Source organism: Oncorhynchus mykiss, chromosome 24, assembly GCF_057628025.1.
Source record: "Oncorhynchus mykiss isolate SJ-2025 chromosome 24, ASM5762802v1, whole genome shotgun sequence".
Taxonomy (NCBI): domain Eukaryota; kingdom Metazoa; phylum Chordata; class Actinopteri; order Salmoniformes; family Salmonidae; genus Oncorhynchus; species Oncorhynchus mykiss.
The window spans coordinates 44237080-44262082 of record NC_143045.1 but is presented as its reverse complement, the minus strand read 5'-3'; the positions used below and the strand labels follow the sequence as shown (position 1 = coordinate 44262082).

The following is a 25003-nucleotide window of genomic DNA, read 5'->3' as shown; positions in this document are numbered from 1 at the left end:
GTGTCAGTTTAATATCAGTTACCATGATAATCATGTGTGTAAGGTGTCAGTTTAATATCAGTTACCATGATAATCATGTGTGTAAGGTGTCAGTTTAATATCAGCTACCATGATAATCATGTGTGTAAGGTGTCAGTTTAATATCAGCTACCATGATAATCATGTGTGTAAGGTGTCAGTTTAATATCAGCTACCATGATAATCATGTGTGTAAGGTGTCAGTTTAATATCAAGCAGTGAGAACACACAGTCTACGATAGATAGTGGCACGCGCACACACACACTGATAGTTAGCAGGGGAAACAGAGAGAGTTTAAAATCATCTTCATTTTCAGACTCTGTACAGTTTAACCATCAACATCCTCCTCTAAGCATAAACATTTTAAAAGCTCCGAAGTGAAGTTTCCCCCCCCCCCCCCCCCCTACGTACAGATCAAGGATCAGCTTACTCCGCCCCAATCCTAACTATTGGTGGGGAAAACTGACCCGAGATCAGCGTCTAGGGGCAACTCCACCCTACACCCATTGTATTTCATAGGAACAGAGTTTGGGCTGAGCAGAGCAGGGCCACAGAGACGCTGATGCTTAGACACGAGGTGAAGCTGTTTCCGTTGCTGCCAGAGGTGAGCCGGTCGCCGTACTGAGACAGGAGCTGGAGAGCCACACCATTGGTCCAACCAAATCCCAACTACAACACAGACACAAAGAGACTGAAATAAGTCAAATACAAAAAGACTAGAGATGAACATTTCCATTTTGAGTCATTTATCAGACGCTCTTATCCAGAGCAACTTTTAAGACGAGATATCCTAGTGTACCTGAACTTCATATTCTCCTCCTCCGCCTGGCTTCCCATCTCCGTTCACATTATACTGACAGAGAGAGAAAACAAAACCCCAGATTTGTTGAGCTTTTATGACAAAGGCACAATGTGTACGTGTTGTGGGCTCTCCTAGATGCAGATCTAGGATCAGCTTTCCCTCCGCCAATCCCAACCATTAGTGAGGGAAATGCTAAACTGACCCATGAATGTCGTCTAGGGCAGGGTTAGGCAAATAGATTTAGCCACCTAAAACCTTGGGGTGGGGAAAAAAAAAACAAAATATCTCATTTGCGGGCTGGTTTTGGCCTATTGCCAACCCTTGTCTAGAGGCAACATCACCCTGCACCTCATTGTGGTCACACACACATTATAAACCTCTTCTTAATCACCTTCTCAAACATGGCTTCAAACTTGACGTAGGCCAGCCAGTTGGTTCTGATCCAGCGCTGAGCCAAATCAAACCCCAGCTCTCTAGCTTCCTGTGAGGGCAGACTGGACAGGCCTGATTGGAAGGTAACAGAGTGACGGATTGGACAGGCGTGATAGTGCACCTTATTAGGGACATAGGGTGTCATTTGGGATGCGGATGCAACATGAAAACCATATCAGGGTTAACTAGGTCCTACCTTGGATGAGTATGTGTTGTAGCGGGGGCCATGCGTTGGGGTAGTCCCACTGCTGACCACTGTCAACCAGGGACGTAGGGACACCGTTGGGGAACGCAAGACCACCACTAGTCTACAGAGGGAGGGAAGGAAGGAAGGAAGGAAGGAAGGAAGGAAGGAAGGAAGGAAGGAAGGAAGGAAGGAAGGAAGGAAGGAAGGAAGGAAGGAAGGATTTTTATTTTTGTTTTATTTAACCTCCCCTCTTCGGAGGACAAATATCTTTGTTTTTTTGACCGCTTTTTAAAAAACGAGTTGAAGTCAGAAGTTTTTACACCGTAGCCAAATACATCATGAATGTTGTCCCATTCCTCCTGACAGAGCTGGTGTAACAGTCAGGTTAGCCAAATACATTATGAATGTTGTCCCATTCCTCCTGACAGAGCTGGTGTAACAGTCAGGTTAGCCAAATACATTATGAATGTTGTCCCATTCCTCCTGACAGAGCTGGTGTAACAGTCAGGTTAGCCAAATACATTATGAATGTTGTCCCATTCCTCCTGACAGAGCTGGTGTAACAGTCAGGTTAGCCAAATACATTATGAATGTTGTCCCATTCCTCCTGACAGAGCTGGTGTAACAGTCAGGTTAGCCAAATACATTATGAATGTTGTCCCATTCCTCCTGACAGAGCTGGTGTAACAGTCAGGTTAGCCAAATACATTATGAATGTTGTCCCATTCCTCCTGACAGAGCTGGTGTAACAGTCAGGTTAGCCAAATACATTATGAATGTTGTCCCATTCCTCCTGACAGAGCTGGTGTAACAGTCAGGTTTGTCGGGCTCACGGTTGGGATGGTGTTCTTCGGCTTGCAAGCCTCCCCCTTTTTCCTCCAAACTATCAGAAGCTTCTAAAGCCTTGACATAATTTTCTGGAATTTTCCAAGCTGTTTAAAGGCACAGTCAACTTAGTGTATGTAAACTTCTGACCCACTGGAATTGTGATACAGTGAATTATAAGTGAAACAATCTTTCCGTAAACAATTGTTGGAAAAATCACTTGTGTCATCCACAAAGTAGATGTCCTAACCGACTTGCCAAAAACTATAGTTTGTGGAGTGGTTTGAAAAACAAGTTAATGACTCCAACTTAAGTGTAATGTAAACTTCCGACTTCAACTGTACATACGTTACCTATACATTTGACATACAGTACATGGTACTTTTATATATGAAACCAAAATACATCACCAAATGCTTTAATCCCACCCTTCAGCCCATCCCACCTATCAGCATAGGGGAGGGAGGGAATTAACACTAACTACTATAAATACACATAGCTACAGTAACTCAATCGGCGTGCGTATTTTTCAGTGACAAATCAATGTACATGCTCTTTCAGTCACAGTATTTCAACAGGACAATGATTATTTTCACAAAGAGCGAGGTCTTGGGACCAGCGAGCTAACTAACCTGTAGATAGTGTAGTGCCTTCTGTCCCATGGAAGGATGGGAGTAGCAATCTGCCCAGACAGGGGCCAAGTTAGTGGGGTAGAATGCAGGGTGGGAGGTGTTGGTTACCAGGCTGTAGTCCAACCAGACTCCCCTCTTCTCATCCCACAGCACTGCCTCTATGGCCTCTTGTCTGGCTGATACAGCTTTGTCATACCGCACTGCTTCAGACTCATTACCTGGAACAGCAGATTATACAGGACTTTTACTGGACCACATGACCTGCTGACAAATACCTAGGGCCCAGGGGTTATAACTAGGGCCCAGGGGTTATAGTTTGGGCCCAGAGGTTATACCTAGGGCCCAGGGGTTGTACCTAGGGCCCAGGGGTTGTACCTAGGGCCCAGGGGTTGTACCTAGGGCCCAGGGGTTGTACCTAGGGCCCAGGGGTTGTACCTAGGGCCCAGGGGTTGTACCTAGGGCCCAGGGGTTGTACCTAGGGCCCAGGGGTTGTACCTAGGGCCCAGGGGTTGTACCTAGGGCCCAGGGGTTGTACCTAGGGCCCAGGGGTTGTACCTAGGGCCCAGGGGTTGTACCTAGGGCCCAGGGGTTGTACCTAGGGCCCAGGGGTTGTACCTAGGGCCCAGGGGTTGTACCTAGGGCCCAGGGGTTGTACCTAGGGCCCAGGGGTTGTACCTAGGGCCCAGGGGTTGTACCTAGGGCCCAGGGGTTGTACCTAGGGCCCAGGGGTTGTAGCTAGGGCCCAGAGGTTGTAGCTAGGGCCCAGAGGTTGTAGCTAGGGCCCAGAGGTTGTAGCTAGGGTCCAGAGGTTATAGCTAGGGTCCAGAGGTTATAACTAGGACCCAGAGGTTGTAGCTAGGGCCCAGAGGTTGTAGCTAGGGCCCAGAGGTTATACAGTGCCTTGCGAAAGTATTCGGCCCCCTTGAACTTTGCGACCTTTTGCCACATTTCAGGCTTCAAACATAAAGATATAAAACTGTATTTTTTTGTGAAGAATCAACAACAAGTGGGACACAATCATGAAGTGGAACGACATTTATTGGATATTTCAATTTTTTTTAACAAATCAAAAACTGAAAAATTGGGCGTGCAAAATTATTCAGCCCCTTTACTTTCAGTGCAGCATACTCTCTCCAGAAGTTCAGTGAGGATCTCTGAATGATCCAATGTTGACCTAAATGACTAATGATGATAAATACAATCCACCTGTGTGTAATCAAGTCTCCGTATAAATGCACCTGCACTGTGATAGTCTCAGAGGTCCGTCAAAAGCGCAGAGAGCATCATGAAGAACAAGGAACACACCAGGCAGGTCCGAGATACTGTTGTGAAGAAGTTTAAAGCCGGATTTGGATACAAAAATATTTCCCAAGCTTTAAACATCCCAAGGAGCACTGTGCAAGCGATAATATTGAAATGGAAGGCGTATCAGACCACTACAAATCTACCAAGACCTGGCCGTCCCTCTAAACTTTCAGCTCATACAAGGAGAAGACTGATCAGAGATGCAGCCAAGAGGCCCATGATCACTCTGGATGAACTGCAGAGACCTACAGCTGAGGTGGGAGACTCTGTCCATAGGACAACAATCAGTCGTATATTACACAAATCTGGCCTTTATGGAAGAGTGGCAAGAAGAAAGCCATTTCTTAAAGATATCCATAAAAATTGTTGTTTAAAGTTTGCCACAAGCCACCTGGGAGACACACCAAACATGTGGAAGAAGGTGCTCTGGTCAGATGAAACCAAAATTGAACTTTTTGGCAACAATGCAAAACGTTATGTTTGGTGTAAAAGCAACACAGCTCATCACCCTGAACACACCATCCTCACTGTCAAACATGGTGGTGGCAACATCATGGTTTGGGCCTGCTTTTCTTCAGCAGGGACAGGGAAGATGGTTAAAATTGATGGGAAGATGGATGGAGCCAAATACAGGACCATTCTGGAAGAAAACCTGATGGAGTCTGCAAAAGACCTGAGACTGGGACGGAGATTTGTCTTCCAACAAGACAATGATCCAAAACATAAAGCAAAATCTACAATGGAATGGTTCAAAAATAAACATATCCAGGTGTTAGAATGGCCAAGTCAAAGTCCAGACCTGAATCCAATCGAGAATCTGTGGAAAGAACTGAAAACTGCTGTTCACAAATGCTCTCCATCCAACCTCACTGAGCTCGAGCTGTTTTGTAAGGAGGAATGGGAAAAAATGTCAGTCTCTCGATGTGCAAAACTGATAGAGACATACCCCAAGCGACTTACAGCTGTAATCGCAGCAAAAGGTGGCGCTACAAAGTATTAACTTAAGGGGGCTGAATAATTTTGCACGCCCAATTTTTCAGTTTTTGATTTGTTAAAAAAGTTTGAAATATCCAATAAATGTCGTTCCACTTCATGATTGTGTCCCACTTGTTGTTGATTCTTCACAAAAAAATACAGTTTTATATCTTTATGTTTGAAGCCTAAAATGTGGCAAAAGGTCGCAAAGTTCAAGGGGGCCGAATACTTTCGCAAGGCACTGTAACTAGGACCCATAGGTTATAACTAGGGCCCAGAGTTTGTAGCTAGGGCCCAGAGGTTGTAGCTAGGGCCCAGAGGTTGTAGCTAGGACCCAGAGGTTATAACTAGGACCTAGAGGTTATAACTAGGGCCCAGAGGTTATAACTAGGACAGGTGGTAAAGAAAATTCCTTCTGCTAGCTAGTCAAAGGTTATATGCGGCAAGTCATTCTCCTCACCCAGCGTCCTGTAGAAGTGAGCCAGTGTCCTTTCGTTGCGACAGAGCAGAGCGTTGAGGTCTGTAGGAATGAGCAGACTGGTTCTGGTGTCTTTCAGAGACCCGTTGTTGTTCCCCAGGCCGTCCACAAACCAGCGAGACGAGAAGTCCCACCCGGACTCTGCTCCTGAATGCAGCTCTTTCCACAGCCTCTCTGCAGCATCTGAGTTCAGGGAGGTGGACGCAGGTCTCAAAAGGGCTTCCCTCTACTCTAAAGTACACCACATCAGACCAACCCAATAGATAGTGTGTTCATGATGGGAATGTTGTTTGTTCATGAAGTAGGGAATTAACGTTTACCCTCGGTCAGACCTTCAGCCAACTCTAGATCATCACTGTAGGACTCCGGTCTGGAAGAAAAGTAACAGACGCAACACACAGATACAGACACACACAAACGAATCAACTCCTAAAAGACATGTACGTGGGTGGGATTTTGTGTTGTGACCGATGGACAAATAAAATTGTGTCTTGTATTGAAGGGGATGAGGGTACTGTTCCTGTTGTGTTCCTTACCTGGGCAGGCCGACCTGTACATCAAACCGGTTCAGAACATGCTTATTGCCCTTCACTTCAACGACCACAGAGCGGTTCCTCATCCAGAACAGGTACTCCTGCTCTAGAGCTGGCAGAGCAGTCCTACACAGTAGAGTGGGTTGGGATTATAATCTAGGGCTGGCAGAGCAGTCCTACACAGTAGAGTGGGTTGGGATTATAATCTAGGGCTGGCAGAGCAGTCCTACACAGTAGAGTGGGTTGGGATTATAATCTAGAGCTGGCAGAGCAGTCCTACACAGTAGAGTGGGTTGGGATTATAATCTAGGGCTGGCAGAGCAGTCCTACACAGTAGAGTGGGTTGGGATTATAATCTAGGGCTGGCAGAACAGTCCTACACAGTAGAGTGGGTTGGGATTATAATCTAGGGCTGGCAGAACAGTCCTACACAGTAGAGTGGGTTGGGATTATAATCTAGGGCTGGCAGAGCAGTCCTACACAGTAGAGTGGGTTGGGATTATAATCTAGGGCTGGCAGAACAGTCCTACACAGTAGAGTGGGTTGGGATTATAATCTAGGGCTGGCAGAGCAGTCCTACACAGTAGAGTGGGTTGGGATTATAATCTAGGGCTGGCAGAGCAGTCCTACACAGTAGAGTGGGTTGGGATTATAATCTAGGACTGGCAGAACAGTCCTACACAGTAGAGTGGGTTGGGATTATAATCTAGGGCTGGCAGAGCAGTCCTACACAGTAGAGTGGGTTGGGATTATAATCTAGGGCTGGCAGAGCAGTCCTACACAGTAGAGTGGGTTGGGATTATAATCTAGGGCTGGCAGAGCAGTCCTACACAGTAGAGTGGGTTGGGATTATAATCTAGGGCTGGCAGAGCAGTCCTACACAGTAGAGTGGGTTGGGATTATAATCTAGAGCTGGCAGAGCAGTCCTACACAGTAGAGTGGGTTGGGATTATAATCTAGGGCTGGCAGAGCAGTCCTACACAGTAGAGTGGGTTGGGATTATAATCTAGGGCTGGCAGAACAGTCCTACACAGTAGAGTGGGTTGGGATTATAATCTAGGGCTGGCAGAACAGTCCTACACAGTAGAGTGGGTTGGGATTATAATCTAGGGCTGGCAGAGCAGTCCTACACAGTAGAGTGGGTTGGGATTATAATCTAGGGCTGGCAGAACAGTCCTACACAGTAGAGTGGGTTGGGATTATAATCTAGGGCTGGCAGAGCAGTCCTACACAGTAGAGTGGGTTGGGATTATAATCTAGGGCTGGCAGAGCAGTCCTACACAGTAGAGTGGGTTGGGATTATAATCTAGGACTGGCAGAACAGTCCTACACAGTAGAGTGGGTTGGGATTATAATCTAGGGCTGGCAGAGCAGTCCTACACAGTAGAGTGGGTTGGGATTATAATCTAGGGCTGGCAGAGCAGTCCTACACAGTAGAGTGGGTTGGGATTATAATCTAGGGCTGGCAGAGCAGTCCTACACAGTAGAGTGGGTTGGGATTATAATCTAGGGCTGGCAGAGCAGTCCTACACAGTAGAGTGGGTTGGGATTATAATATAGGGCTGGCAGAACAGTCTTACACAGTAGAGTGGGTTGGGATTATAATCTAGAGCTGGCAGAGCAGTCCTACACAGTAGAGTGGGTTGGGATTATAATCTAGGGCTGGCAGAGCAGTCCTACACAGTAGAGTGGGTTGGGATTATAATCTAGGGCTGGCAGAGCAGTCCTACACAGTAGAGTGGGTTGGGATTATAATCTAGGGCTGGCAGAGCAGTCCTACACAGTAGAGTGGGTTGGGATTATAATCTAGGGCTGGCAGAGCAGTCCTACACAGTAGAGTGGGTTGGGATTATAATCTAGGGCTGGCAGAGCAGTCCTACACAGTAGAGTGGGTTGGGATTATAATCTAGGGCTGGCAGAGCAGTCCTACACAGTAGAGTGGGTTGGGATTATAATCTAGGGCTGGCAGAGCAGTCCTACACAGTAGAGTGGGTTGGGATTATAATCTAGGGCTGGCAGAGCAGTCCTACACAGTAGAGTAGGTTGGGATTATAATCTAGGGCTGGCAGAGCAGTCCTACACAGTAGAGTGGGTTGGGATTATAATCTAGGGCTGGCAGAGCAGTCCTACACAGTAGAGTGGGTTGGGATTATAATCTAGGGCTGGCAGAGCAGTCCTACACAGTAGAGTGGGTTGGGATTATAATCTAGGGCTGGCAGAGCAGTCCTACACAGTAGAGTGGGTTGGGATTATAATCTAGGGCTGGCAGAGCAGTCCTACACAGTAGAGTGGGTTGGGATTATAATCTAGGGCTGGCAGAGCAGTCCTACACAGTAGAGTGGGTTGGGATTATAATCTAGGGCTGGCAGAGCAGTCCTACACAGTAGAGTGGGTTGGGATTATAATCTAGGGCTGGCAGAGCAGTCCTACACAGTAGAGTGGGTTGGGATTATAATCTAGGGCTGGCAGAACAGTCTTACACAGTAGAGTGGGTTGGGATTATAATCTAGAGCTGGCAGAGCAGTCCTACACAGTAGAGTGGGTTGGAATTATAATCTAGGGCTGGCAGAGCAGTCCTACACAGTAGAGTGGGTTGGGATTATAATCTAGGGCTGGCAGAGCAGTCCTACACAGTAGAGTGGGTTGGGATTATAATCTAGGGCTGGCAGAGCAGTCCTACACAGTAGAGTGGGTTGGGATTATAATCTAGGGCTGGCAGAGCAGTCCTACACAGTAGAGTGGGTTGGGATTATAATCTAGGGCTGGCAGAGCAGTCCTACACAGTAGAGTGGGTTGGGATTATAATCTAGGGCTGGCAGAGCAGTCCTACACAGTAGAGTAGGTTGGGATTATAATCTAGGGCTGGCAGAGCAGTCCTACACAGTAGAGTGGGTTGGGATTATAATCTAGGGCTGGCAGAGCAGTCCTACACAGTAGAGTGGGTTGGGATTATAATCTAGGGCTGGCAGAGCAGTCCTACACAGTAGAGTGGGTTGGGATTATAATCTAGGGCTGGCAGAGCAGTCCTACACAGTAGAGTAGGTTGGGATTATAATCTAGGGCTGGCAGAGCAGTCCTACACAGTAGAGTGGGTTGGGATTATAATCTAGGGCTGGCAGAGCAGTCCTACACAGTAGAGTGGGTTGGGATTATAATCTAGGGCTGGCAGAGCAGTCCTACACAGTAGAGTGGGTTGGGATTATAATCTAGGGCTGGCAGAACAGTCCTACACAGTAGAGTGGGTTGGGATTATAATCTAGGGCTGGCAGAACAGTCCTACACAGTAGACTAGGTTGGGATTATAATCTAGGGCTGGCAGAGCAGTCCTACACAGTAGAGTAGGTTGGGATTATAATCTAGGGCTGGCAGAGCAGTCCTACACAGTAGATTAGGTTGGGATTATAATCTAGGGCTGGCAGAACAGTCTTACACAGTAGAGTGGGTTGGGATTATAATCTAGGGCTGGCAGAGCAGTCCTACACAGTAGAGTGGGTTGGGATTATAATCTAGGGCTGGCAGAGCAGTCCTACACAGTACAGTAGGTTGGGATTATAATCTAGGGCTGGCAGAACAGTCCTACACAGTAGAGTGGGTTGGGATTATAATCTAGGGCTGGCAGAGCAGTCCTACACAGTAGAGTAGGTTGGGATTATAATCTAGGGCTGGCAGAGCAGTCCTAGACAGTAGAGTAGTTTGGGATTATAATCTAGGGCTGGCAGAGCAGTCGTACACAGTAAAGTAGGTTGGGATTATAATCTAGGGCTGGCAGAGCAGTCCTACACAGTAGAGTAGGTTGGGATCATAATCTAGGGCTGGCAGAACAGTCCTACACAGTAGAGTAGGTTGGGATTATAATCTAGGGCTGGCAGAGCAGTCCTACACAGTAGAGTAGGTTGGGATTATAATCTAGGGCTGGCAGAACAGTCCTACACAGTAGAGTAGGTTGGGATTATAATCCAAGTTAAAGACTACTGAGATTTGATACTCTTTATGGTTGTGTGGTAAAAGAGTTGATATTTTGATTGTATGATTGAGACTGGGTTGGTTCCACTACACTTTATGAACGGGCAAACATTGCGCGACTCCTTTTCCCAGGCTGGACTCTTGTCGGCCCGAGGAACGGGACTTTTCTTAAGGAACCAGAGCTCATCGTTTGTTATATAATTTTGTGTGTGATCATTTATGTTAGTAATACAACCCACACAAAATAACAGTTATGAAGTTATTTCCAATGTTTTAAGGGTTTATGAAAAGAGTATTTCCATGAGTCCTTTGTATTAGACGTGGACGGACCAGACAAGACTCATTCCCTCCCAAACCAAAAGGAGAAATCAGTTGTTTCTCTGGTAGGCACGACCTACGTGTCACCCCTACAAACAATAACCTCAAGTCAAAACCGTTACAACCTGAACAGAGAGTTCTGCCAACCTTTAGAATGGACGCCATTGTTAGCGCCTTTGAGCATCTCATCTATTCATGACAAGCCCCATTCATGACAAGCCCCATTCATGACAAGCCCCATTCATGACAAGCCCTCGTCATAAACAAAATGGTGGGGGAAAAGGAATCGCTACCTGAGGAAATCTGTGTTGTTAGTGGTCTGATATTAACTACCTGAGGAAATATGTGTTGTTAGTGGTCTGATATTAACTACCTGAGGAAATATGTGTTGTTAGTGGTCTGATAGTAACTACCTGAGGAAATCTGTGTCTTTAGTGGTCTGATATTAACTACCTGAGGAAATCTGTGTCGTTAGTGGTCTGATAGTAACTACCTGAGGAAATCTGTGTCGTTAGTGGTCTGATAGTAACTACCTGAGGAAATATGTGTCTTTAGTGGTCTGATATTAACTACCTGAGGAAATCTGTGTCTTTAGTGGTCTGATAGTAACTACCTGAGGAAATATGTGTCTTTAGTGGTCTGATAGTAACTACCTGAGGAAATCTGTGTCGTTAGTGGTCTGATAGTAACTACCTGAGGAAATCTGTGTCGTTAGTGGTCTGATAGTAACTACCTGAGGAAATCTGTGTCGTTAGTGGTCTGATAGTAACTACCTGAGGAAATATGTGTCTTTAGTGGTCTGATAGTAACTACCTGAGGAAATCTGTGTCGTTAGTGGTCTGATAGTAACTACCTGAGGAAATATGTGTCTTTAGTGGTCTGATAGTAACTACCTGAGGAAATCTGTGTCGTTAGTGGTCCGATAGTAACTACCTGAGGAAATCTGTGTCGTTAGTGGTCCGATAGTAACTACCTGAGGAAATATGTGTCGTTAGTGGTCTGATAGTAACTACCTGAGGAAATCTGTGTCGTTAGTGGTCTGATAGTAACTACCTGAGGAAATCTGTGTCGTTAGTGGTCTGATAGTAACTACCTGAGGAAATATGTGTCTTTAGTGGTCTGATATTAACTACCTGAGGAAATCTGTGTCTTTAGTGGTCTGATATTAACTACCTGAGGAAATCTGTGTCGTTAGTGGTCTGATATTAACTACCTGAGGAAATATGTGTCGTTAATGGTCTGATAGTAACTACCTGAGGAAATCTGTGTCTTTAGTGGTCTGATATTAACTACCTGAGGAAATCTGTGTCGTTAGTGGTCTGATATTAACTACCTGAGGAAATCTGTGTCTTTAGTGGTCTGATATTAACTACCTGAGGAAATATGTGTTGTTAGTGGTCTGATATTAACTACCTGAGGAAATCTGTGTCGTTAGTGGTCTGATAGTAACTACCTGAGGAAATCTGTGTCGTTAGTGGTCTGATAGTAACTACCTGAGGAAATCTGTGTCGTTAGTGGTCTGATAGTAACTACCTGAGGAAATCTGTGTCGTTAGTGGTCTGATAGTAACTATCTGAGGAAATCTGTGTCGTTAGTGGTCTGATAGTAACTACCTGAGGAAATCTGTGTCGTTAGTGGTCTGATAGTAACTACCTGAGGAAATCTGTGTCGTTAGTGGTCTGATAGTAACTACCTGAGGAAATCTGTGTCGTTAGTGGTCTGATAGTAACTACCTGAGGAAATCTGTGTCGTTAGTGGTCTGATAGTAACTACCTGAGGAAATCTGTGTCTTTAGTGGTCTGATAGTAACTACCTGAGGAAATCTGTGTCGTTAGTGGTCTGATAGTAACTACCTGAGGAAATCTGTGTCGTTAGTGGTCTGATAGTAACTACCTGGGGAAATCTGTGTCGTTAGTGGTCTGATATTAACTACCTGAGGAAATCTGTGTCTTTAGTGGTCTGATATTAACTACCTGAGGAAATCTGTGTCGTTAGTGGTCTGATAGTAACTCTCCACCATCAGAGACAGGAAGGGGGGCTGACTGCGACGCTCGTAGTAAACTCTGGCCCCGTTGGGGATGAAACCATATCTGGAGAGGGAGGAATGGAAAAAAGAAAATATAGATATTTTTTTTTAAATCCATTCGTTTTGCATCTTTCATTTGATGATTTTTAAAATCATTGTATCCAGATTTGTGGTTGTATTGTGTTCTTTAAATTGACAAATAAAACATTGTATACCTCTAACCTAATTCTAATTCGGAAAGAATTCAGACCCCTTGACTTTTTCCACATTTTGTTACGTTACAGCCTTTACAGCTTATTCTAAAATGTATTGAATTGTTTTTTTCCCCTCAATCTACATACGATACCCCATAACGACACCCCATAACGATACCCCATAACGACACCCCATAACGACACCCCATAACGACACCCCATAACGACACCCCATAACGACACCCCATAACGACACCCCATAACGACACCCCATAACGACACCCCATAACGACACCCCATAACGACACCCCATAACGACACCCCATAACGACACCCCATAACGACACCCCATAACGACACCCCATAACGACACCCCATAACGACACCCCATAACGACACCCCATAACGACACCCCATAACGACACCCCATAACGACACCCCATAACGACACCCCATAACGATACCCCATAACGACACCCCATAACGATACCCCATAACGACACCCCATAACGACACCCCATAACGACAAAGCAAAAACGTTTTTTTTTTAATACATTTTTGCTAATGTATTAAAAATAAAACTGAAATATCATATTTACGTATTCAGATCCTTTACTCAGTACTTTGTTGAAGCACCTTTGGCAGCGATTACAGCCTCGAGTCTTCTTGGGTGTGACACTACAAGCTTGGCACACCTGTATTTGGGGAGTTTCTCCCATTCTTCTCTGCAGCTCCTCTCGAGCTCTGTCAGGTTGGATTAAGGAGTGTCGCTGCACAGCTATTTTCAGGTCTCTCCAGGGATTCAATTGGGCTCTGGCTGGGCCACTCGAGGACATTCAGAGACTTGTCCTGAAGCCACTCCTGCGTTATCTTGGTCCTTTAGGTGGCTTTTGGCAAACTCCAAGTGGGCTGTCATGTGCCTTTTACTGAGGAATGGCTACCGTCTGGCCACTCTACCATAAAGGCCTGATTGATGGAGTGCTGCAGAGATGATTGTCATTCTGGAAGGTTCTCCCATCTCCACAGAGGAACTCTGTCAGAGATAACATCAGCGGCCAGCTCTAGGAAGAGTCTTGGTGGCTCAAAACTTCTTCCATTTAAGAATGATGGAGGCCACTGTGTCTTCAATGCTGCAGAAATTTTTTAGTACCCTTCCCCAGATCTGTGCCTCGACACAATCCTGTCTCTGAGCTCTACGGACAATTCCTTGAACCTCATAGCTTGGTTTTTGCTCTGGAATGTGCTGTCAACTGTGGGACCTTATAAAGACAGGTGAGCGCCTTTCCAAATCATGTTCAATCAATTGAATTTACCACAGGTGGACTCCAATCAAGTTCTAGAAACATCAAGGATGATCAATAGAAACAGGATGATCAATGGAAACAGGATGATCAATGGAAACAGGATGATCAATGGAAACAGGATGCCCAATGGATACAGGATGCCCAATGGATACAGGATGCCCAATGGATACAGGAAGCCCAATGGATACAGGATGCTCAATGGATACAGGATGCTCAATGGATACAGGATGCCCAATGGATACAGGATGCCCAATGGATACAGGATGCCCAATGGATACAGGATGCTCAATGGATACAGGATGCTCAATGGATACAGGATGCCCAATGGATACAGGATGCTCAATGGATACAGGATGCTCAATGGATACAGGATACTCAATGGAAACAGGATGCTCAATGGAAACAGGATGCTCAATGGAAACAGGATGCTCAATGGAAACAGGATGCTCAATGGAAACAGGATGCTCAATGGATACAGGATGCTCAATGGATACAGGATGCTCAATGGATACAGGATGCTCAATGGATACAGGATGCTCAATGGATACAGGATGCTCAATGGATACAGGATGCTCAATGGATACAGGATACTCAATGGAAACAGGATGCTCAATGGAAACAGGATGCTCAATGGAAACAGGATGCTCAATGGAAACAGGATGCTCAATGGAAACAGGATGCTCAATGGAAACAGGATGCTCAATGGAAACAGGACGCTCAATGGAAACAGGATGGCCAATGGAAACAGGATGCTCAATGGAAACAGGACGCTCAATGGAAACAGGATGGCCAATGGAAACAGGAGGCACCTGAGATCAATTTCCTCAAAGCAAAGGGTCTGAATACTTACGTTAATAAGGTATCTGTTATGTTTAATACATTTGCAAAAAAACAGTTCTTGCTTTGTTATTGTGTGTAGATTGATGAGGGAATCCATTTTAGAACAAGGCTGTAACATAACCAAATGTGGAAATAGTCAAGAGGTCTGAATAATTCTCCTGGACATCTGACTATACTGTTAATGGTTGTCCCTGAGCCAACCAGAGACTCATGAGTCAGAGTTCTAGCACCTATCACACACAGCATCAATGTTTATGTAAAGAGTCTGGGCACTTAATATTCAGGGAGTTGGCATAACTTACCTCTTTGGTGGCGAGTAGACATGACAGGCAGACGGACAGACATGACAGGCAGACGGACAGACATGACAGGCAGACGGACAGACATGACAGGCAGACGGACAGACATGACTGGCAGACGGACAGACATGACTGGCAGACGGACAGACATGACAGGCAGACATGACAGGCAGACATGACAGGCAGACGGACAGACATGACAGGCAGACATGACAGGCAGACGGACAGACATGACAGGCAGACGGACAGACATGACAGGCAGACGGACAGACATGACAGGCAGACGGACAGACATGACAGGCAGACGGACAGACATGACAGGACAGGCAGACATGACAGGCAGACGGACAGACATGACAGGCAGACATGACAGGCAGACGGACAGACATGACAGGCAGACATGACAGGCAGACGGACAGACATGACAGGCAGACATGACAGGCAGACATGACAGGCAGACGGACAGACATGACAGGCAGACATGACAGGCAGACATGACAGGCAGACATGACAGGCAGACGGACAGACATGACAGGCAGACATGACAGGCAGACGGACAGACATGACAGGCAGACATGACAGGCAGACGGACAGACATGACAGGCAGACATGACAGGCAGACGGACAGACATGACAGGCAGACATGACAGGCAGACGGACAGACATGACAGGCAGACGGACAGACATGACAGGCAGACATGACAGGCAGACGGACAGACATGACAGGCAGACGGACAGACATGACAGGCAGACGGACAGACATGACAGGACAGGCAGACATGACAGGCAGACGGACAGACATGACAGGCAGACATGACAGGCAGACGGACAGACATGACAGGCAGACATGACAGGCAGACGGACAGACATGACAGGCAGACATGACAGGCAGACATGACAGGCAGACGGACAGACATGACAGGCAGACATGACAGGCAGACATGACAGGCAGACATGACAGGCAGACGGACAGACATGACAGGCAGACATGACAGGCAGACGGACAGACATGACAGGCAGACATGACAGGCAGACGGACAGACATGACAGGCAGACATGACAGGCAGACGGACAGACATGACAGGCAGACGGACAGACATGACAGGCAGACATGACAGGCAGACGGACAGACATGACAGGCAGACATGACAGGCAGACGGACAGACATGACAGGCAGACGGACAGACATGACAGGCAGACGGACAGACATGACAGGACAGGCAGACATGACAGGCAGACGGACAGACATGACAGGCAGACGGACAGACATGACAGGCAGACATGACAGGCAGACATGACAGGCAGACGGACAGACATGACAGGCAGACGGACAGACATGACAGGCAGACGGACAGACATGACAGGACAGGCAGACATGACAGGCAGACGGACAGACATGACAGGCAGACGGACAGACATGACAGGCAGACATGACAGGCAGACGGACAGACATGACAGGCAGACATGACAGGACAAACGGACACAGACAACAGATGCAGCTCACCGGTTGATGAGGTGGATGAAGTTGAGGATCATCCCACGGGCGGTGTCTGTCATCTCAGAGAGCAGGAGACCATTGATCACCCAGTAGGAGTCCCTGGGAGGAACAGAGAGCAGATCCACCTCACTGTCCCTGGTAAATAATACACACTGGAGGGCTGAGCGGTAAGGTCTCTGAATGAACAGGCCTGTCTGTCCCCTGAGGGCTCTGAGTGGTAAGGTCTCTGAATGAACAGGCCTGTCTGTCCCCCGAGGGCACTGAGTGGTAAGGTCTCTGAATGAACAGGCCTGTCTGTCCCCCGAGGGCACTGAGTGGTAAGGTCTCTGAATGAACAGGCCTGTCTGTCCCCTGAGGGCTCTGAATGGTAAGGTCTCTGAATGAACAGGCCTGTCTGTCCCCTGAGGGCTCTGAGTGGTAAGGTCTCTGAATGAACAGGCCTGTCTGTCCCCTGGGGGCTCTGAGTGGTAAGGTCTCTGAATGAACAGGCCTGTCTGTCCCCTGAGGGCTCTTTTATTAATTTCACCTTTATTTAACCAGGTAGACCAGATCACCTTTATTTAACCAGGTAGACCAGATCACCTTTATTTAACCAGGTAGACCAGATCACCTTTATTTAACCAGGTAGACCAGATCACCTTTATTTAACCAGGTAGACCAGATCACCTTTATTTAACCAGGTTGGCTAGTTGAGAACAAGTTCTCATTTGCAACTGCGACCTTGCCAAGATAAAGCAAAGCAGTGTGACACAGACAACACAGAGTTACACATGGAGTAAACAATAAACAAGTCAATGACACAGCAGAAAAAAATTATCTATATACAGTGTGTGCAAAAGGCATGAGGAGGTAGGCAATAAATAGGCCATAGGAGTGAATAATTACAATTTAGTAGATTAACACTGGAGTGATAAATGATCAGATGATGATGTGCAGGTAGAGATACTGGTGTGCAAAAGAGTAGAAAAGTAAATAAAAACAGTATGGGGATGAGGTAGGTAGATTGGGTGGGCTATTTACAGATGGACTATGTACAGCTGCAGCGATCGGTTAGCTGCTCAGATAGCTGATGTTTAAAGTTGGTGAGGGAAATAAGTCTCCACTTCAGCGATTTTTGCAATTCGTTCCAGTCACTGGCAGCAGAGAACTGGAAGGAAAGGCGGCCAAAGGAGGTGTTGGCTTTGGGGATGATCAGTGAGATACACCTGCTGGAGTGCGTGCTACGGGTGGGTGTTGTTATTGTGACCAGTGAGCTGAGATAAGGCAGAGCTTTACCTAGCATGGACTTGTAGATGACCTGGAGCCAGTGGGTCTGGCGACGAAAATGTAGCGAGAGCCAGCCGACTAGAGCATACAGGTCGCAGTGGTGGGTGGTATAAGGTGATTTGGTAACAAAACGGACGGCACTGTGATAAACTGCATCAAGTTTGCTGAGTAGAATATTGGAAGCTATTTGTAGATGACATCGCCGAAGTCGAGGATCGGTCGGATAGTCAGTTTTACTAGGGTAAGTTTTGCGGCGTGAGTGAGTTTTGCGGCTTTGTTGCAAAATAAAAAGCTGATTCTAGATTTGATTTTGGATTGGAGATGTTTAATATGAGTCTGGAAGGAGAGTTTACAGTCTAGCCAGACACCTGGAGAGCTCTGAGAGGTAAGGTCTCTGAATGAACAAGCCTGTCTGTCCCCATAGAGGGCCAGCATTAGTCAGACCCCCTAACCTGCCCAGTCTTTCCCCATAGAGGGCCAGCATTAGTCAGACCCCCTAACCTGCCCAGTCTTTCCCCATAGAGGGCCAGCATTAGTCAGACCCCCTAACCTGCCCAGTCTTTCCCCATAGAGGGCCAGCATTAGTCAGACCCCCTAACGTGCCCAGTCTGTGTAGCCCTACCCGCTAGCAGTCAGACCCCCTAACGTGCCCAGTCTGTGTATCCCTACCCGCTAGCAGTCAGACCCCCTAACGTGCCCAGTCTGTGTAGCCCTACCCGCTAGCAGTCAGACCCCCTAACGTGCCCAGTCTGTGTAGCCCTACCCGCTAGCAGTCAGACCCCCTAACGTGCCCAGTCTGTGTAGCCCTACCCGCTAGCAGTCAGACCCCCTAACGTGCCCAGTCTGTGTAGCCCTACCCGCTAGCAGTCAGACCCCCTAACGTGCCCAGTCTGTGTAGCCCTACCCGCTAGCAGTCAGACCCCCTAACCTGCCCAGTCTTTCCCCATAGAGGGCCAGCATTAGTCAGACCCCCTAACCTGCCCAGTCTTTCCCCATAGAGGGCCAGCATTAGTCAGACCCCCTAACCTGCCCAGTCTGTGTAGCCCTACCCGCTAGCAGTCAGACCCCCTAACCTGCCCAGTCTGTGTAGCCCTACCCGCTAGCAGTCAGACCCCCTAACCTGCCCAGTCTGTGTAGCCCTACCCGCTAGCAGTCAGACCCCCTAACGTGCCCAGTCTGTGTAGCCCTACCCGCTAGCAGTCAGACCCCCTAGCGTGCCCAGTCTGTGTAGCCCTACCCGCTAGCAGTCAGACCCCCTAACGTGCCCAGTCTGTGTAGCCATACCCACTAGCAGTCAGACCCCCTAACGTGCCCAGTCTGTGTAGCCCTACCCGCTAGCAGTCAGACCCTTTGGTAGGCCTGGCTATAGCTTGGGCTGTGACCTGCCACGCTCAAAACCCTGGATGACACCAAACATATAGACACTGAATTGGACAGGAGAGACCTCAGAAAGGACACGTTTCAATCATTAATCTATTTACAACCAAGCAGCATCTATTTGGCCAGATGGGTTCCTCAGTTGACCCTCCCTTTCTGCTATAGCATCCCTGGGTTGACCTCCCTTTCTGCTATAGCGTCCCTGGGTTGACCTCCCTTTCTGCTATAGCATCCCTGGGTTGACCTCCCTTTCTGCTATAGCATCCCTGGGTTGACCTCCCTTTCTGCTATAGCGTCCCTGGGTTGACCTCCCTTTCTGCTATAGCGTCCCTGGGTTGACCTCCCTTTCTGCTATAGCGTCCCTGGGTTGACCTCCCTTTCTGCTATAGCGTCCCTGGGTTGACCTCCCTTTCTGCTATAGCGTCCCTGGGTTGACCTCCCTTTCTGCTATAGCATCCCTGGGTTGACCTCCCTTTCTGCTATAGCATCCCTGGGTTGACCTCCCTTTCTGCTATAGCATCCCTGGGTTGACCTCCCTTTCTGCTATAGCATCCCTGGGTTGACCTCCCTTTATGCTATAGCATCCCTGGGTTGACCTCCCTTTATGCTATAGCAACCCTGGGTTGACCTCCCTTTATGCTATAGCAACCCTGGGTTGACCTCCCTTTCTGCTATAGCAACCCTGGGTTGACCTCCCTTTCTGCTATAGCATCCCTGGGTTGACCTCCCTTTCTGCTATAGCATCCCTGGGGTGCCAGATGGGTTGACCTCCCTTTCTGCTATAGCATCCCTGGGTTGACCTCCCTTTCTGCTATAGCATCCCTGGGGTGCCAGATGGGTTGACCTCACTTTCTGCTATAGCATCCCTGGGGTGCTCCAGGCAAGCTCAATCAATCCCAGATAAAGTATTTGAAAATGATTTTAAATAGTATTTGAACCAAGGTCTGCTATATGCAGACAGAGCAGTACAGAGAGAGTGACAGCTTCACTGACCAGTAGTACAGCTCCCTGAAGCGTCCTCCAGGCACGACAAAAGGATGGGGGGTGAAGATCTGAGAGTACTGTTCTGGGTGGGCCAAAGCATCACTACTGATCTGGTACACACACACAATAGAGTTCACGTTAGCACTGCTCTGGTACACACACACACACAATAGAGTTCACGTTAGCACTGCTCTAGTACACACACACACACACAATCATTGTTGACTACCGCATCATAGATCACACTTTTCTCCAGCTTATTTCAAAAAGGGGTGTGGCAGATTTCAAAACTCTTCAGCAAAGGACCACAGAGGAAGGAAAGAGGCTCGGTGGGAGATCTGTCTCCCTCCAGCAGGGGGCGATATGTTGTTTCTCCCTCCAAGCAAGGAGCTGTTGTATGGAGGTCAATGAATTGTATGGAGGTGTTGAATTTGGTCAAAAATAAAAGTGAATGGTATATATTTGCTGCGTGAGGTTTATTTGCTTGAATAGATGTTCTGTAATATTTAAGTAGTTTTGAGTGTTCTGATATAAGTAGGACATGTGACATCCCAGCCACTTGGAGAGAAAAACACTTCATATCAGAGTTCTCTCCAGATAGCTATGCATGTTCAGAGCATGAGGTTAGTAGTATCTCTCCTTTCAATACAGGCGGTTGACGTCAACAACCCACAGCGAATATTCAGAAAAGGATTTACAATAATGAAATGTATCCACCAATCCAAAGACAGGATAGACGGGAGCTAGACAGTCCGCCGTGCCGCTTTGTGGACGACTCCCACTGTTACGGGGGAGAGACATCTTGTTAGCGTATCCATCGTCTCTAGAGGACTCCGATACACTTGTGCATCATCCTGTGTCAATTTGTTAGTAGGCAAATGAAAGACGGTAAATCCCCTCCTCCTCCTCCTCCTAGTCTACTTTAGGCCAGGAAGCACAAGCGTATCCTGCCGCTGAAAAGTTTGGAAATCTGCCACACCCCCCCTTTGAATTAGCTTTTGTTTCGTCAGAAAAACATGCACTCATTTAAAACGATATGCTACTTATCATTCTAATCTATGAATTGTCTTGCACAACTGACTTAATGTGTTTTGAACACTTTTGAAGAAAGTCTAAGGTAATGAAGCGGAGTGGGCCTGGATGGTTATGGGCTTGTTTGGAATGAGAAGATTCTCGTTCTCCGCTCGCGAGCCATTAGTGCAACTGGCATTAACGGGTGGATCCCACAGTTGCACTAATGGCTCGCGAGCGGAGAACAAGAATCTTCTCATTTCAGACAAGCGCATAACCATCCAGACTCACTCCCCTTCATTACCTTAGACTTTCTTCAAAAGGAGGTGACAGAGGACGTAGGAGGTGAGTAAATCTAGCTGATAGGGTTTATCTATGAGATCACCTTTCTCCCAAGAGACTTCCACAGATGGTGCAGCTTCTCGGCCCAGCTACGCAGTTCTGCATCTGCTATTCCAGCCAGGAACTGTGGGCTGCACACAGAACATGACTTGTATTGAATAGAACATACTACCTTCTTGAGTCCAAAATGGCACACTATTCCCTACAGAGTGCACTACTTATAGGGAAGAGAGAGACATTTTGGACTCATAACATTTCACGCCTCAGTGTGGTCAGGATCAATCAGAATGATTGGCTCTCACTTGTCATGCCAGTCAGGTGGGGACCACGGCGCAAACTCTTTCCCTGGTTCGTCAAAGTACTTGTGAAGGAAGTCTCTCAGTACAGCAGGCGGGACAGAGTTTGGATCTCCGTGTGTCAGGTTGTGAAACGCTGTCAGGATAATATCTGAGGGTATGAAGGGAGGTGATTAGGTGTGTGGAGAGATAGGAGTGATCTCTGATCCTAGATCAGTACTCCTACTCTGACGATTCATGAATAATCTTTATTTAATCTGTAATCTTTATTTTGTATAATTTTCAGTCACATGACTTCCTTAAAGGTTTCAGAAGTCTAAAAGTTCAACCTGATCCTTTATCAACAATCCTACTGAGAAGCTTGATAAATACGGCCCCAGTCCTCAAGCAAAGAAACAGCAGACATTGGAGGCACAACGCCTGTTTTGGGACTGATTCCCCTACGAGACTTACCAGGGGCTGACTGATTCCCCTACGAGACTTACCAGGGGCTGACTGATTCCCCTACGAGACTTACCAGGGGCTGACTGATTCCCCTACGAGACTTACCAGGGGCTGACTGATTCCCCTACGAGACTTACCAGGGGCTGACTGATTCCCCTACGAGACTTACCAGGGGCTGACTGATTCCCCTACGAGACTTACCAGGGGCTGACTGATTCCCCTACGAGACTTACCAGGGGCTGACTTCAGCTTCATATCCACAAAGTGCTTGTCATCATCAAACAGTTTGGCGGTCTGAACCTGCCTCAGGATGTCCCCATAACAGTAGATCTCACTGAGGAGTTAATCATTAAATAAAATGTTATCTGGATGACAGGTTAAACACCCATAAAATAGCCTGCATCAAACCGATATTACAGAGGATGCAGGTCTATATCAAATGTTTTATTTAAAATCCCAATCAAGTCCAATTTCTCAGGACTGTGTTAATGTTAAATCAGAACGCCATGCATCAAACCGATATTACAGAAGATGAAGGTCTAAATCAAATTTTACATTTAAAATCCCAATCAAGTCCAATTTCTCAGGACTGTGTTAATGTTTAAGCCTCTTTGAATAGAGCAAATCCAACCTCACAGACATTCTGCTGAGTTCTATCAGAACGCCATGCATCAAACCCGAGTCATAAACACACTTCCCCAGGAACCAAAGTTCAGCTTTCGAATAACAGAGCAACATGGTTCAAGATCATTCATAATAGGTTCATAAAAGAGCCACCCCCCCCAAAGAAGTCAACGTAGCAAAAATGTTTACCTGTCACAAGGTGGAGGCAAGGCACACGAGTAGAGAGGACAGAGGAACAGCACCAAACAGAGGCACAAACACATGACTGCCGCTAGAAACCCTCTCATGTTTAGAAGGAACTCAAAAGCAAAAGGGCGAGGAGCCCCAGCACTTATCTGGAATTACATTCAGGTCAAAGGGCACATTGTCGATCACGTAACACATTCCCTATCCAATTGAAGGAGGGGAAATAACAGGAAGAGATCCCTTACAGTTACAGCGGTCCTGAGCGCTAATGTCCGTCCCAAATGGAGATGAGCGATTGGTGCTTTTTAAAAAGGTCGGTTTCAGTTCAATTATTACAAGATGTATATTTAAATACACAATGTTAGTGTGTTTAAAGTTAAATACACAACGCATTATGAAGGTTGAACGCTGTATCACAGAATAAAATAAGTCCCATGGTAGTAGTGAGTGACTGCTCATTACGTAACCATCATTAACTCACGTTAGTTTAATAAAATATTTCAGTGTACGTTTATTTGATGCCCGATTTCATCCCAAGTCATCTGATCTCTATAGAGCTGCTGTCTACACGGTCATGACAAAAAAAACAATTTGCTCCAAAATAAAGCCTACTTTTAAGACTGCTGAATACCAAACTATCAATCACTCGTGTAGATGATGTATTTTCAGGTAGAGATCCCTCTTGATCACACATTCTTCAGTCTCTTACGTAGCAGGCATAAAAGAAACAGACTGGACAAATAGGAACGCAATGGATTATGGTCATTGTAGTTAATTACCATGCTTTCTTGACTAAACTGGAAGGCGCTTCACGTTGTTTTAATCCGGTATTGAACACCGTATATTCAGTCTTAAATTTGATTTATTTACATTTTTAGGTTGGATTAGGAACGACCACAGTCATGGTTCTCACCAGTTTCAAGAGAAAATACTACTTCCACTAAATTGTAGAAGTTAATAGAAACAAATCAATAGATTAAAGTGATAATTTGGGATTTTGGCAATGAGGCCCTTTATCTATACCTCCCCAGAGTCTGAGGAGCTTGATATAATTTATAGAAATGGTATCCACAAGTTCACCTGACTCCGGGGAAGTATACCAATGAGGCCCTTTATCTATACCTCCCCAGAGTCTGAGGAGCTTGATATAATTTATAGAAATGGTATCCACAAGTTCACCTGACTCCGGGGAAGTATACCAATGAGGCCCTTTATCTATACCTCCCCAGAGTCTGAGGAGCTTGATATAATTTATAGAAATGGTATCCACAAGTTCACCTGACTCCGGGGAAGTATACCAATGAGGCCCTTTATCTATACCTCCCCAGAGTCTGAGGAGCTTGATATAATTTATAGAAATGGTATCCACAAGTTCACCTGACTCCGGGGAAGTATACCAATGAGGCCCTTTATCTATACCTCCCCAGAGTCTGAGGAGCTTGATATAATTTATAGAAATGGTATCCACAAGTTCACCTGACTCCGGGGAAGTATACCAATGAGGCCCTTTATCTATACCTCCCCAGAGTCTGAGGAGCTTGATATAATTTATAGAAATGGTATCCACAAGTTCACCTGACTCCGGGGAAGTATATCAAGGGTTTTAGTTGCCAAAATGCCACGGTAATCCTTGAAGAAATAGAAACAGGAAACAGAAGGATTTCAGTGAGCTTTATTTTTTTTAACCAAAAGTGTCATTTCTGATTTGAACCATCAGGACATGTCCACAACACAGAAGACATTTATTTATCATTTAAACACAGCTCCACTGAGAAACAGCCAATTCCAAAAAATTAAATGCTTTCTTTCACTTGAATTTAGTTTTGAATTTAACAAACTTCTA

At 46.5% G+C, this 25003-nt stretch overlaps 1 protein-coding gene across 2 annotated transcripts; it reads right to left on the bottom strand.

Moving 5' to 3' along the window:
* Positions 1–308: 308 nt before the first annotated feature.
* On the bottom strand, positions 309–23852 carry treh (trehalase (brush-border membrane glycoprotein)). 2 transcript variants are annotated; one of them, XM_090219061.1, is made up of 15 exons: positions 23164–23852; positions 22584–22684; positions 21913–22057; positions 21654–21741; positions 20267–20367; positions 16637–16729; positions 12443–12559; positions 6192–6314; positions 5976–6025; positions 5638–5838; positions 2898–3115; positions 1450–1561; positions 1213–1325; positions 819–872; positions 309–688 (listed from the first exon to the last, which is right to left on the bottom strand). In XM_090219061.1, exons 1-15 carry the CDS (start codon positions 23259–23261, stop codon positions 533–535), a joined length of 1770 nt encoding a protein of 589 aa, XP_090075187.1. In that variant the 5' UTR covers positions 23262–23852; the 3' UTR covers positions 309–532. The 2 variants fall into 2 exon arrangements, with proteins under 2 accessions (XP_090075187.1, XP_090075188.1); XM_090219062.1 differs by lacking the exons at positions 12443–12559; positions 16637–16729; positions 20267–20367; ... (2 more) ...; positions 22584–22684; positions 23164–23852 and adding an exon at positions 10883–10922.
* Positions 23853–25003: the final 1151 nt, after the last annotated feature.